The sequence below is a fragment of the Dendrobates tinctorius genome, unplaced genomic scaffold, assembly GCF_039654945.1.
Source record: "Dendrobates tinctorius isolate UK_male_01 unplaced genomic scaffold, ASM3965494v1 ptg000162l, whole genome shotgun sequence".
Taxonomy (NCBI): Eukaryota; Metazoa; Chordata; class Amphibia; order Anura; family Dendrobatidae; genus Dendrobates; species Dendrobates tinctorius.
The window spans coordinates 5,424,419-5,437,412 of NW_027361829.1; the positions used below are offsets into that span (position 1 = coordinate 5,424,419).

At 43.2% G+C, this 12,994-nt stretch overlaps 1 protein-coding gene across 8 annotated transcripts in view; it reads right to left on the reverse strand.

The window, feature by feature from the left end:
- Positions 1-43: 43 nt before the first annotated feature.
- Positions 44-12,994, reverse strand: part of LOC141052626 (uncharacterized) — a 57,757-nt gene continuing 44,806 nt past the window's right edge. For 2 of the 8 annotated variants that reach the window (XR_012220868.1, XR_012220867.1), the window contains exons 2-3: positions 2,661-2,723; positions 44-1,187 (exon numbers count right to left, since the gene is read on the reverse strand). Coding sequence is in view for 3 of the 8 variants with exons in the window: in XM_073549837.1 (XP_073405938.1) it covers positions 1,230-2,537 (1,308 nt within the window). In the remaining 5 variants the exon portion in view is untranslated. The other 6 variants (XM_073549839.1, XM_073549838.1, XR_012220866.1 and 3 more) reach the window with 5 other exon arrangements.

Consider the following 12,994-nt stretch of genomic DNA (forward strand, 5'->3'; position numbering starts at 1 on the left):
TATATATATATATATATATATGAAAAAATATATATAGGGGATATACAAACTTACAATTTAACAATAAAATATGTGCAATAATGATCAAAATATCACAATATAGTTACAAGAGTATTGATATCCCCATATAGTAAAATATCATTGTATAAGCCTCAATCATGATGGATAATAATAACCCTCTAACTATTCCATCGACAGAGCAGCGGGAAAAGCCACTCTACGATGTCTGTTATAGACCATATAAATATTCCTATAACATCATATAACGGATAAGGTCAATAGAAAAAAATAGAACTCCATAATGCCACAACAAAGTCCATTAATCATAAAGTAATATGAACTCCTGGCGCATCCAATGTGAGGAATGGAGACTTCATAACAATCCTGTCACAATATGTGCTCTTGGCACGTCAGCAATAGAGGAGAGAAGCTTCATTTCAGTATACATATACACCAGCCCATCCATCCGGAAGCCCGAATAGTATATGATCAACTAAAAAATGATAAAAAGAGATAAAATCAAAAAAGGAATGAAAATATAAGTAAAACAGCAAAAAGAGGGGGGAACGCCGCAGTAACCTAATCGAAAAAGGGGGCAAAACTGAGGTTTTCATTCAACCCATGAGGATGCACAGTTCTAAGAGGCCAAATCCAACTGGATTCCAGGCGCTCTAGCTTGGTGGATAATTTGCCACCCCTGATGGAGATATCGAGGGCATCTATACCCTTAAACCTGATGAGACTACCATTACTCCCATGAAAGAGCTTAAAGTGCCGAGGGATCGTCTTTAACGAGGACACGTCCATCTGGCCAGCGGACACCTCAATGCCCAGAACATGTTCCCGCACACGCACCTTCAACTGACGTGAAGTAAGGCCTATATATATATAAGACCACAAGGGCATGTAGCATGGTAAATGACATACCGTGTATCACATGAAATCAATTTTTTGATATTGTAAATCTTTCCACTAGAGTCAGTGAAGGTGGTGGCACAATCCATGTTCGGGCAAGCGATGCAATGGCCACACGGGCGTGTCCCATGTCGGGCAGTCATATTGTCCAAAAGAGTAATCTTAGGCTCACTTACATAAAGGCTACGAGTAAGGTGATCCCTGAGATTTCTTGCTCTTCTAAATGATAATGCCGGCTTTTCGGGCAAAATTTTTGACAAAATCGGGTCTACCTGTAAGATAGACCAGGATTTCTGAAGGGCTTTCCGTACCTTTTATGCCTGAGAATTATAACCAGTAACAAATCTAACATAGGATTCTTTAGGCTTATTTACCTTATTATAAAGCAAGACTGAGCGTGAACTATATTTCGCTCTATTATAAGCCTTTTTTATAGAACGCCGACTGTAGCCCCTATCTAGGAAGCGATTCATCAATTCCTCCGCCCACTTCTCAAAATCTAGATCTGAGGAACAGATCCGCCGCAAATGGAGAAACTGTCCCAAAGGTACAGCCCTGATGACATGTCCAGGATGGCATGACGTAGCATGAAGGAGAGAATTTGTAGCCGTAGGTTTGCGATAAATGTCTGTTTGCAACATACCGGTGTTATCATTCTTGACTACAGAGTCAAGAAATTCAACTTTCTTCCCATCATGTACAAATGTCAACCGGATATTAAGATCATTGTTGTTCAAGTCCAAAAAGAATTTATCAAGATCAAAAGGGGGGCCCTGCCAGATCAGTAGAATGTCATCAATGAACCGGGTCCAGAGGAGGACCCGGTCCATTGATGACTGCCGATCAGACAGGAAGAGGTCCCTCTCCCACAGCCCCAGGAACAGATTAGCATAGGAGGGCGCGAAGGCTGCTCCCATGGCTGTTCCTTGGAGCTGTAGGTAGAAGGACCCCTTAAAAACCAAAAAGTTATGAGTTAACGAAAATTCCAATAAATCAAGAATAAGTTCCCTAAAATGCGAGGAGGATCCAGAGTGTTCCAAAAAGAAGCGCACTGCCCTCAAACCATCCTGATGTTTGATACTTGTGTATAAAGACTCAACGTCTGCTGTGGCTAGGGCAGTGTCACTGTCTAAATGGAGACAATCTAGCTTCTTTAAGAGCTCCCCAGTATCCTTAAGGAAGGAAGGCAAGTTCTCCACAAGAGGTTGGAGATGGTAGTCAATCCATCGATTGACATTTTCCAGGACGTTCCCATTCCCTGAGATGATTGGTCTGCCTGGCGGTACCTTATTATCCTTATGAATCTTCGGGAGGAGATAAAAGGTCGAGACCGCTAGCTCATGCACCCTAAGTGCATCCGCCAGATTTTTAGCAATAATTTTTGCCTCCACAGATGAATCAAGGATGCTGTCTAATTGGGAGCTGAAAGTGGACAAGGGGTTAAAGGTCAGCTTTTTGTAGCATACCGTATTATTAAGTTGACAAAAGGCCTGTTTTTCGTACATCGTCTTGGGCCATATAACCACATTACCCCCCTTGTCCGCCGGTTTCAGCACAGCGTCCTGCAAATTTTTAAGATATTGTAGTCTCGACCTTTCATCTCCCCCCCAAATTATCATCATTAAAACATTGTGGAATTTTCAACAGATCTTGTGTTACCACCTGGACAAACAGATCTATATTCACACAGCTAGATAGGGAAGGAAACTTCCTGGAACGTGGTTTAATCGATGGTGGCATCTTACCTCCCTCCCAGGTGTTTTCACTGGAGAGCTCTTCAAGGATCCTCACCGCATTCTGTTCTTCCTCTGTGGGAAGGGATAAATGAGAGTCATTGTCAAAGAAATAACGTTTGAACAACAAGGATCTGGCGAATAGATGCAAATCTTTAATCGCCGTGAATGCATCAAAACCGGCTGTAGGCGAGAAAGATAGACCTCTATTAAGCAATGCCATATCCGTAGACGTGAGCACATGACTACTTAGGTTAATTACCTTATTAGTCTTAGCAGAATGATCAGGTGAAACCGAATGACGTCTTTGATATGGATGACACGTACGGAAACGAAATTTATTCGTCACAGCACCAGATCTTGTTATCATGGACATAGAGGAAGCATCCGATTGGCCACTCAGAGATGAAAGAGATGTAACAGAAGATGCATGCTGTAACAATTGTGAGGAAGTTTTATTTTTCCTCCACAGATATACCATATGTTGTTGGTAATCTTTCTGATCTCTACAAAATTTACTTAATTGTGATTCATGGATCTTCTTGACTGTAGCATCAAGGACTTTTTCGAGATTCGCATCGAATAAACGTATCTTCTCAACAGACGCATTGGAGCGTAATTCATTCTGAGAGGCATCAATAAGCTTATCAAGTTCACCAATATTTTGATTATTTAGGCTGATAAGAAGCCTCATCAGGGTTAATGAACAATTACCACACGCTTCCTCCCAGTTAGAAATGAACTGTGCATCCTCAATGGGAAAGGTGGGGATGACTCTCACCCTCAAACCCCTAGGTATCATATTACTGTAAACAACAGATCACACAAGCGCTTACCCAGCAATAAATACCAGTGATTCCCCAGCTGCTAGGTCTGGTGCAGGTCGGTGTCAGCCCACAGTTAAAAGACAAATGCAAAATAAACAGAAAGACCTGCGCTAAAAGGGTTAAAACGAGGCTACAAGAGTGAACAAATGATGGTCAAAGGCACCCCCTAAGTAAACATATACAAGTTCAAAAAAAGTGCAAACTCCAAATGCAATAAATAGTTGCACATAAAACAGTAATCATTAAATACTCGTCCTCAAGGGAACAGACATGCACTCACCAGAGAAAACGATGATGATGATGATAATGAAAACTGCAAAAGGTGAATCCCACAGATGTAATATCAATGCTGATTTATACAAACACCGCTGCTGTGAAAAGAAGGCTGAACACGTCCCGGAATGAACAGGGACATAAATTACAGAAACAGTAGGAGTTGCATACCAGCAGAGGTGACTGGAGCACAATGCAGGGTGATAATGTGCTAGGAAGTCCGTGCACAATCTTGGCAGCACGCCGTTTGCTATATAATATAGCAAATGCACCTAGTAATTCATAATGATAGGGGCAATGCACATGACATATGGCCAGGCTATAACTAAATCAGTAAAACCTCAAAACCATGTACACATATTATGTTCAATATAAGGTATTACCTGGACACTTGTGGCAGGTGGCAAACAGGGGGTCCCTGGGTCCGCCCCAATGCGCGTTTCGGAACACCTTGGTCAGGGGGCGCAAGGAATAGTGAGAGAGACGCTGTTTAAATAACGGGCATAAACCGGAAATTGAGCAGGCGGCGTAACTGGAAGTAGTAATGCGTTGTCATGGTAACGCGCGCGCTAATCGCGTGCATATCTAATGAAACAGAGCGGCGATGTAAGCCGGCGCCTGGGTGATACCCACGCCCCTCTAGGTATGACAGTGAGGGAGTGTGACGCCCAGAAAACGCGGGGCCCCGCGAGACTGGACGCCCATAATACCTGACGTCAACATAGGAGGTGCTGGGGGAGCCGCACAGGCGCAGTAAAAAATATGAGGGAAGCGCCACCATATTGGAAGCTGGCATAAATACATAGGTCTCCATAGGGCCATAAGGGCAAAGAATGTCACACGGAAAAAGAACATTAACCATCTATCATACAGATAATCATATAAATATGGAATAGATAGTCTAGGACACTAAGGCTAAGTGCACACGTACCGGAACTCTCGCGGAAATTACCGCGAGAATTCCGGAATTCCATTCCGCGGGAAAAACGCATTTTAAATTCCCGCGATTTTCCCGCGGAAAAACTAGCATTTTGCAAGCGTATTTAGCTTGCAAAATGCTAGCGTTTTCCAAGTGATCTGTAGCATCGCTTGGAGAACTGATTGACAGGTTGGTCACACTCGTCAAACATAGTATTTGACGAGTGTGACCAACTTTTTACTACTGAGGCCGCCTATGCGGCCTCAGTAGTAAAAGATAGAATGTAAAAAAAAATTAAAAATAGTGTTATTCTCGCGAACCCGCGAGAACGGACGCCATCGCGGGCATTTTCGCAAAGGATTACTGGGAACGGATGCGTGGAGAGAGGCGGGAATGCTGCGCGGGACGCCGGAAGGTAAGAATAACAATATTTTTTATTTTAAATTCTACTTTCTACAGGGATATGGTACCCAAAGCCTGGAGGACAGTCTCCTCTCCTCCGGACCGTGGGTACCATCCGCAATTGTTCTGCTTACTTTCCGCATGGTGTGCACAGCCACATGCGGGAAGCAAGCGGAACAATGCATTCCTAAGGGTGCGGGATCGCCGCGATTCCGCAAATTAATGAGCATGCTGCGTTTTTTACTGCAAAGCGATTCCGCCGCGGTAAAAACCGCAGCATTAGCACAGCATTGCGGAATCCCATAGGAATGCATGGGATGCTTATTTTTCGCGTTTTCGCTGCAAAATCGCGCGGTTAAAACCGCCGCGGAAACGCGAAAAAAAACGCCACGTGTGAACTCAGCCTAAATGTGAAAAAATAGTAATTAGAGACAGTATAATTTGTAGAGGACAAATACAATGAAATAATTCACATATAATTAGCGAGAAAATACATACTGTATATATATATATATATATATATATATATGAAAAAATATATATAGGGGATATACAAACTTACAATTTAACAATAAAATATGTGCAATAATGATCAAAATATCACAATATAGTTACAAGAGTATGGATATCCCCATATAGTAAAATATCATTGTATAAGCCTCAATCATGATGGATAATAATAACCCTCTAACTATTCCATCGACAGAGCAGCAGGAAAAGCCACTCTACGATGTCTGTTATAGACCACATAAATATTCCCATAACATCATATAACAGATAAGGTCAATAGAAAAAATAGAACTCCATAATGCCGCAACAAAGTCCATTAATCATAAAGTAATATGAACTCCTGGCGCATCCAATGTGAGGAAAGGAGACTTCATAACAATCATGTCACAATATGCGCTTTTGGCACGTCAGCAATAGAGGAGAGAAGCTTCATTTCAGTATACATATACACCAGCCCATCCATCCGGAAGCCCGAAGAGTATATGATCAACTAAAAAATGATAAAAAGAGATAAAATCAAAAAAGGAATGAAAATATAAGTAAAACAGCAAAAAGAGGGGGGAACTCCGCAGTAACCTAATCCAAAAAGGGGGCAAAACTGAGGTTTTCATTCAACCCATGAGGATGCACAGTTCTAAGAGACCAAATCCAACAGGATTCCAGGCGCGCTAGCTTGGTGGATAATTTGCCACCCCTGATGGAGATATCGAGGGCATCTATACCCTTAAACCTGATGAGACTACCATTACTCCCATGAAAGAGCTTAAAGTGCCGAGGGATAGTCTTTAATGAGGACAAGTCCGTCTGGCCAGCGGACGCCTCAATGCCCAGAACATGTTCCCGCACAGGCACCTTCAGCTGACGTGACGTAAGGCCTATATATTTAAGACCACAAGGGCATGTAGCATGGTAAATGACATACTGTGTATCACATGAAATCAATTTTTTGATATTGTAAATCTTTCCACTAGAGTCAGTGAAGGTGGTGGCACGATCCATGTTCGGGCAAGTGACGCAATGGCCACATGGGCGCGTCCCATGTCGGGCAGTCATATTGTCCAAAAAAGTAATCTTAGGCTCACTTACATAAAGGCTACGAGTAATGTGATCCCTGAGACTTCTTGCTCTTCTAAATGATAATTCTGGCTTTTCGGACAAAATTTTTGACAAAATCAGGTCTACCTGTAAGATGAAAGGGGAGATGAAAGGTCGAGACTACAATATCTTAAAAATTTGCAGGACGTTGTGCTGAAACCGGCGGACAAGGGGGGTAATGTAGTTATATGGCCCAAGACGATGTATGAAAAAGAGGCCTTTCGGCAACTTAATAATACGGTATGCTACAAAAAGCTGACCTTTAACCCCTTGTCCGCTTTCAGCTCCCAATTAGACAGCATCCTTGATTCATCTGTGGAGGCAAAAATTATTGCTAAAAATCTGGCGGATGCACTTAGGGTGCATGAGCTAGCGGTCTCGATCTTTTATCTCCTCCCGAAGATTCATAAGGATAATAAGGTACCGCCAGGCAGACCAATCATCTCAGGGAATGGGAACGTCCTGGAAAATGTCAATCGATGGATTGACTACCATCTCCAACCTCTTGTGGAGAACTTGCCTTCCTTCCTTAAGGATACCGGGGAGCTCTTAAAGAAGCTAGATTGTCTCCATTTAGTCAGTGACACTGCCCTAGCCACAGCAGACGTTGAGTCTTTATACACAAGTATCAAACATCAGGATGGTTTGAGGGCAGTGCGCTTCTTTTTGGAACACTCTGGATCCTCCTCGCATTTTAGGGAACTTATTCTTGATTTATTGGAATTTTCGTTAACTCACAACTTTTTGGTTTTTAAGGGGTCCTTCTATCTACAGCTCCAAGGAACAGCCTTGGGAGCGGCCTTCGTGCCCTCCTATGCTAATCTGTTCCTGGGGCTGTGGGAGAGGGACCTCTTCCTGTCTGATCGTCAGTCATCAATGACCGGGTCCTCCTCTGAACCCGGTACATTGGTGACATTCTACTGATCTGGCAGGGCCCCCCTTTTGATCTTGATAAATTCTTTTCCGACTTGAACAACAATGATCTTAATATCCGGTTGACATATGTACATGATGGGGAGAAAGTTGAATTTCTTGACACTGTAGTCAAGAAGGATAACACCGGTATGTTACAAACAGACATTTATCGCAAACCTACGGCTACAAATTCTCTCCTTCATGCTACGTCAAGCCATCCTGGACATGTCATCAGGGCTGTTCCTGTGGGACAGTTTCTCCGTTTGCGGCGGATCTGTTCCTCAGATCTAGATTTTGAGAAGTGGGCGGAGGAATTGATGAATCGCTTCCTAGATAGGGGCTACAGTCGGCGTTCTATAAAAAAGGCTTATAATAGAGCGAAATATAGTTTACGCTCAGTCTTGCTTTATAATAAGGTAAATAAGCCTAAAGAATCCTATGTTAGATTTGTTACCGGTTATAATTCTCAGGCATCAAAGGTACGGAAAGCCCTTCAGAAATCCTGGTCTATCTTACAGGTAGACCCGATTTTGTCAAAAATTTTGCCCAAAAAGCCGGCATTATCATTTAGAAGAGCAAGAAATCTCAGGGATCACCTTACTCGTAGCCTTTATGTAAGTGAGCCTAAGATTACTTTTTTGGACAAGATGACTGCCCGACATGGGACACGCCCGTGTGGCCATTGCGTCGCTTGCCCAAACATGGATCGTGCCACCACCTTCACTGACTCTAGTGGAAAGATTTACAATATCAAAAAATTGATTTCATGTGATACATGGTATGTCATTTACCATGCTACATGCCCTTGTGGTCTTATATATATATAGGCCTTACTTCACGTCAGTTGAAGGTGCGTGTGCGGGAACATGTTCTGGGCATTGAGGTGTCCGCTGGCCAGACGGACGTGTCCTCGTTAAAGACGATCCCTTGGCACTTTAAACTCTTTCATGGGAGTAATGGTAGTCTCATCAGGTTTAAGGGTATAGATGCCCTCGATATCTCCATCAGGGGTGGCAAATTATCCACCAAGCTATGATGTTATGGGAATATTTATATGGTCTATAACAGACATCGTAGAGTGGCTTTTCCTGCTGCTCTGTCGATGGAATAGTTAGAGGGTTATTATTATCCATCATGATTGGGGCTTATACAATGATATTTTACTATATGGGGATATCCATACTCTTGTAACTATATTGTGATATTTTGATCATTATTGCACATATTTTATTGTTAAATTGTAAGTTTGTATATCCCCTATATATATTTTTTCATATATATATATATATATATATATATATATATATATATATATATGTATATTCTCGCTAATTATATGTGAATTATTTCATTGTGTTTGTCCTCTACAGATTATACCGTCTCTAATTACTATTTTTTCACATTTAGTGTCCTAGACTATCTATTCCATATTTATATGATTATCTGTATGATAGATGGTTAATGTTCTTTTTCCGTGTGCCATTCTTTGCCCTTATGGCCCTATGGAGACCTATGTATTTATGCCAGCTTCCAATATGGTGGCGCTTCCCTCATCTTTTTTACTGCGCCTGTGCGGCTCCCTCAGCACCTCCTATGTTGACGTCAAGTATTATGGGCGTCAAGTCTCGTGGGGCCCCGCGTTTTCTGAGAGTCACACTCCCTCACTGTCATACCTAGAGGGGCGTGGGTATCACCCAGGCGCCGGCTTCCATCACCGCTCTGTTTCATTAGATATGCACGCGATTAGCGTGCGCGTTACCATGACAACGCATTACTACTTCCGGTTACGCCGCCTGCTCAATTTCTGGTTTATGCCCGTTATTTAAACAGTGTCTCTCTCACTATTCCTTGCGCCCCCTGACGAAGGTGTTCCGAAACGCGCGTTGGGGCGGATCCAGGGACCCCCTGTTTGCCACCTGCCACAAGTGTCCAGGTAATACCTTATTTTGAACATAATATGTGTACATGGTTTTGAGGTTTAACTCATTTAGTTATAGCCTGGCCATATGTCATGTGCATTGCACCTATCATTATGAATTACTAGGTGCATTTGCTATATTATATAATCGATTTCTTATTATTGTGACTACATTATAGTGCAGTACTGGCAACATGGGCCTCTGTGTCCCTTATTGTGGGTGATGTTTTTATGGTTTTACAGTATTTGTACTTGTGCCTTTTTTCACCTTGCCTCATTTGTGAATAAAGCAATTTTATTATACCCTTTGTTGTACTTTGGATTTTTTTCCCCCCTCCTTTGATCGTTTTGTAGTTGGTACAATGGGTTGTTGATAGTCCTTGGGTGTTTGTGTTGTTAATTTCTTACTATATATTACACTAATTGACCTTTTCCACATGTCACAAACACCAGGTTTTACTACCCTCTTTTTTCGTCACGAGATAAGGCAGGCCACCAAAAGGACCGACTCACCAAATCTCAGGTACCAAAAATACCTGGATGACCAGCCAATGCGGAGCAATGAATTTCAGACATCACTCTCTTTCTCCACTGGTAAGGATCATACAATTTTCCCATAGGTCAACGCTCAGGTTTATCCTCCTGAAATTCCTCCAGGGCGCGTCTCAAATCGGGCAGAATGGCAGAAAGAACTACCCCCTCACCTAGGATGGTAGTAGGCTCGGTCACACTAAGAGAATCAGCAAAGAAACTCCCAGAAAGGGCGTCTGCATTAACATACTTAGTGCCCGGAAGAAAAGAGACCAAAAAATTAAACCGCGTGAAAAACAAGGCCCATCTAGCCTGTCTAGGATTCAAGCGTTTGGCCGACTCCAGAAAAATCAAATTCTTGTGATCGGTGAGGACCACAACTTAATGTCTAGCTCCCTCCAACCAATGTCGCCACTCCACAAATGCCCACTTCACGGCCAACAATTCCCAATTCCCCATGTCATAGTTGCATTCAGATGGGGAGAACTTTCGAGAAAAGAAGGCACAGGGATTCATCTTAGAAGTCACAGGGTCTTTTTGGGACAAAACAGCTCCTGCACCAATCTCAGAAGCATCTACCTCCACCTGAAATGGAAGTGAGACATCAGGTTGCCGCAAAAGTCGAGCTGAAGTAAATCTCTGCTTAAGCTCCGAAAATGCTGAGATAGCCTCAGGAGACCAATTCAGCACATCAAAGCCCTTCTTGGTCAAATCAGTCAGTGGTTTGACAATAACAGAAAAACTACTTATAAATTTATGATAGAAATTAGCAAAACCCAAAAACTTCTGGAGGGCCTTCAAAGAAGTAGGCTGAACCCAATCATAAATGGCCTGTACCTTGGCCGGGTCCATTTCAATAGTCGATGGAGATAAGTCCCAAAAATTAAATCCTCTGTACACCAAAGAGGCCTTAACAAACAGGGAATTCTCTCTCAAAATCCAGAACACTGACCAGACGTGTTCCACATGAGAATCTCAATCACTAGAAAAGATCAAAATATCACCCAAATAGATGATCAAAAACTTATCCACAAAGTCACGGAAAATATCATTCATAAAGAACTGGAAGACAGAAGGGGCATCAGTGAGCCCAAAAGGCATCACCAGGTGCTCAAAATGTCCCTCTAGAGTATTAAACGCCGTCTTCCATTCATCCCCGTGCTTGCTAAGATTCTACGCCCCCCTGAGGTCAAGCTTAGTAAACCAGCAGGCACTCAACTCTGGAGAATAAATCAGACATCAGAGGTAACGGGTACTGATATTTAACCGTCATCTTGTTAAGGGAACGATAATCAATACACGGTCTTAATGAACCATCTTTCTTGGCCACAAAAGAAAAACCCAGCACCTAAAGGTGACTAGGATGGTCTAATATGACCCTTCTCCAATGACTCCTTAACATAGGATCGCATAGCATCACGTTCGGGTACTGATAAGTTGAAAAGCCGACCCTTGGGAAATTTACAACCAGGCATCAACTCAATTGCACAGTCATAACTCCTTTGAGGAGGCAAAGACGCAGACTTGCTCTCACTAAATACATCAGAAAAATCAGCTAGATAATCAGTAATATCATGAGACTGAGGAGATGCGGAGAAAACAGGAGCGTCCCTAAGAACACACTGACAACCCCAACTCACCACAGACCCAGATTTCCAATCCAAAACTGGATTATGAGTTTGCAACTAAGGAAAACCCAGAACAATAGTATCATGCAAATTATGCAGCACCAAAAATTTACAATTTTCTTGGTGGTCTGGGGCAACCCGCATTATCACCTGGGTCCAAAACTTTGGTTTATTCTCCACCAAAGGAGTAGCATCAATACCCCTCAAAGGAATAGGCGTCCGCAGAGGCGTCATGGAAAAACCACAACGTTTAGCAAAGTCCAAATCCATCAGATTCAACGTTGCTCCTGAATCCACAAAAGCCTTTGTGGAAAATGTGGATAAGGAGCAGATCAGTGTAATTGCCAAAAGAAACTTAGGTTGTATACTGCCCACAGCAAATGTGTGTGCAAAACGTTTCTCTCGTTTTGAGCAGACAGAAATAATATGAGAGACGTCGCCACAGAAAAAACTCAGCTTATTACGCCTTCTAAACTCCTGACGTTGCGCCCTAGACAAAACTCTATCACATTGCATAGGTTCAGACATTTGTCCAAAAGGTGGCAACTCCTCTCGTGAAGTTTTGCGTTCACGTAAATGCCGATCAATTTGAATGGCTAATGACATAGAATCATCAAGACCAGAGGGAACAGGAAATCCCACCATAGTATCTTTTATGGTTTCTGACAGACCCTTCCGAAAGAGAGCTGCCAAAGCACTATCATTCCATGTAGTAAGGACCGCCCACTTTCAGAGTTTTTGACAGTATAAGGCTAGTTTCACATTAGCGTTTACAACCACAGTGTCGGGCTGCGTATGGCCGCCGCTAAGCCCCACCCCCTGCCGCACCTCCGCCGGTTCCTCCACCTACGGACGCAAGACGCTGCCTGCGTCCCCTATCTTTAGCATTGGGGACGCAGGCTGTGTGCAGGTATGCGTTTGGCGGCGCATGCGTCCTTTTGACGCTGTGCCAAGTGCACCAAACGCAACAGGTTGCAATTTGGTGCGCTCAGCGCAGAGTCAAAAGGACGCATGCGCCGCCAAACACGTACCTGCGCACGGCCTGCGTTCCCAGTGCTAAAGATAGGGGATACAGGACGCATGCAGCGTCATACGTCCGTAGGCGGAGCTACCGGCAGAGGCGCGGCAGGGGGCGGGGCTTAGCGGCAGCCGTGCGCAGCCCAACGCTGCAGCCGTAAATGCTAATGTGAAACTAGCCTAACTCTGCAGAATCCTGACCCTGGTTCAATGCCAATAGGGCTTTCTCAGCTTGATCAATAGCATTAGGTTCATCATACAACAACCCCAAGGCTTGAAAAAATGCATCCACATTAGTCAGAATAGGATCT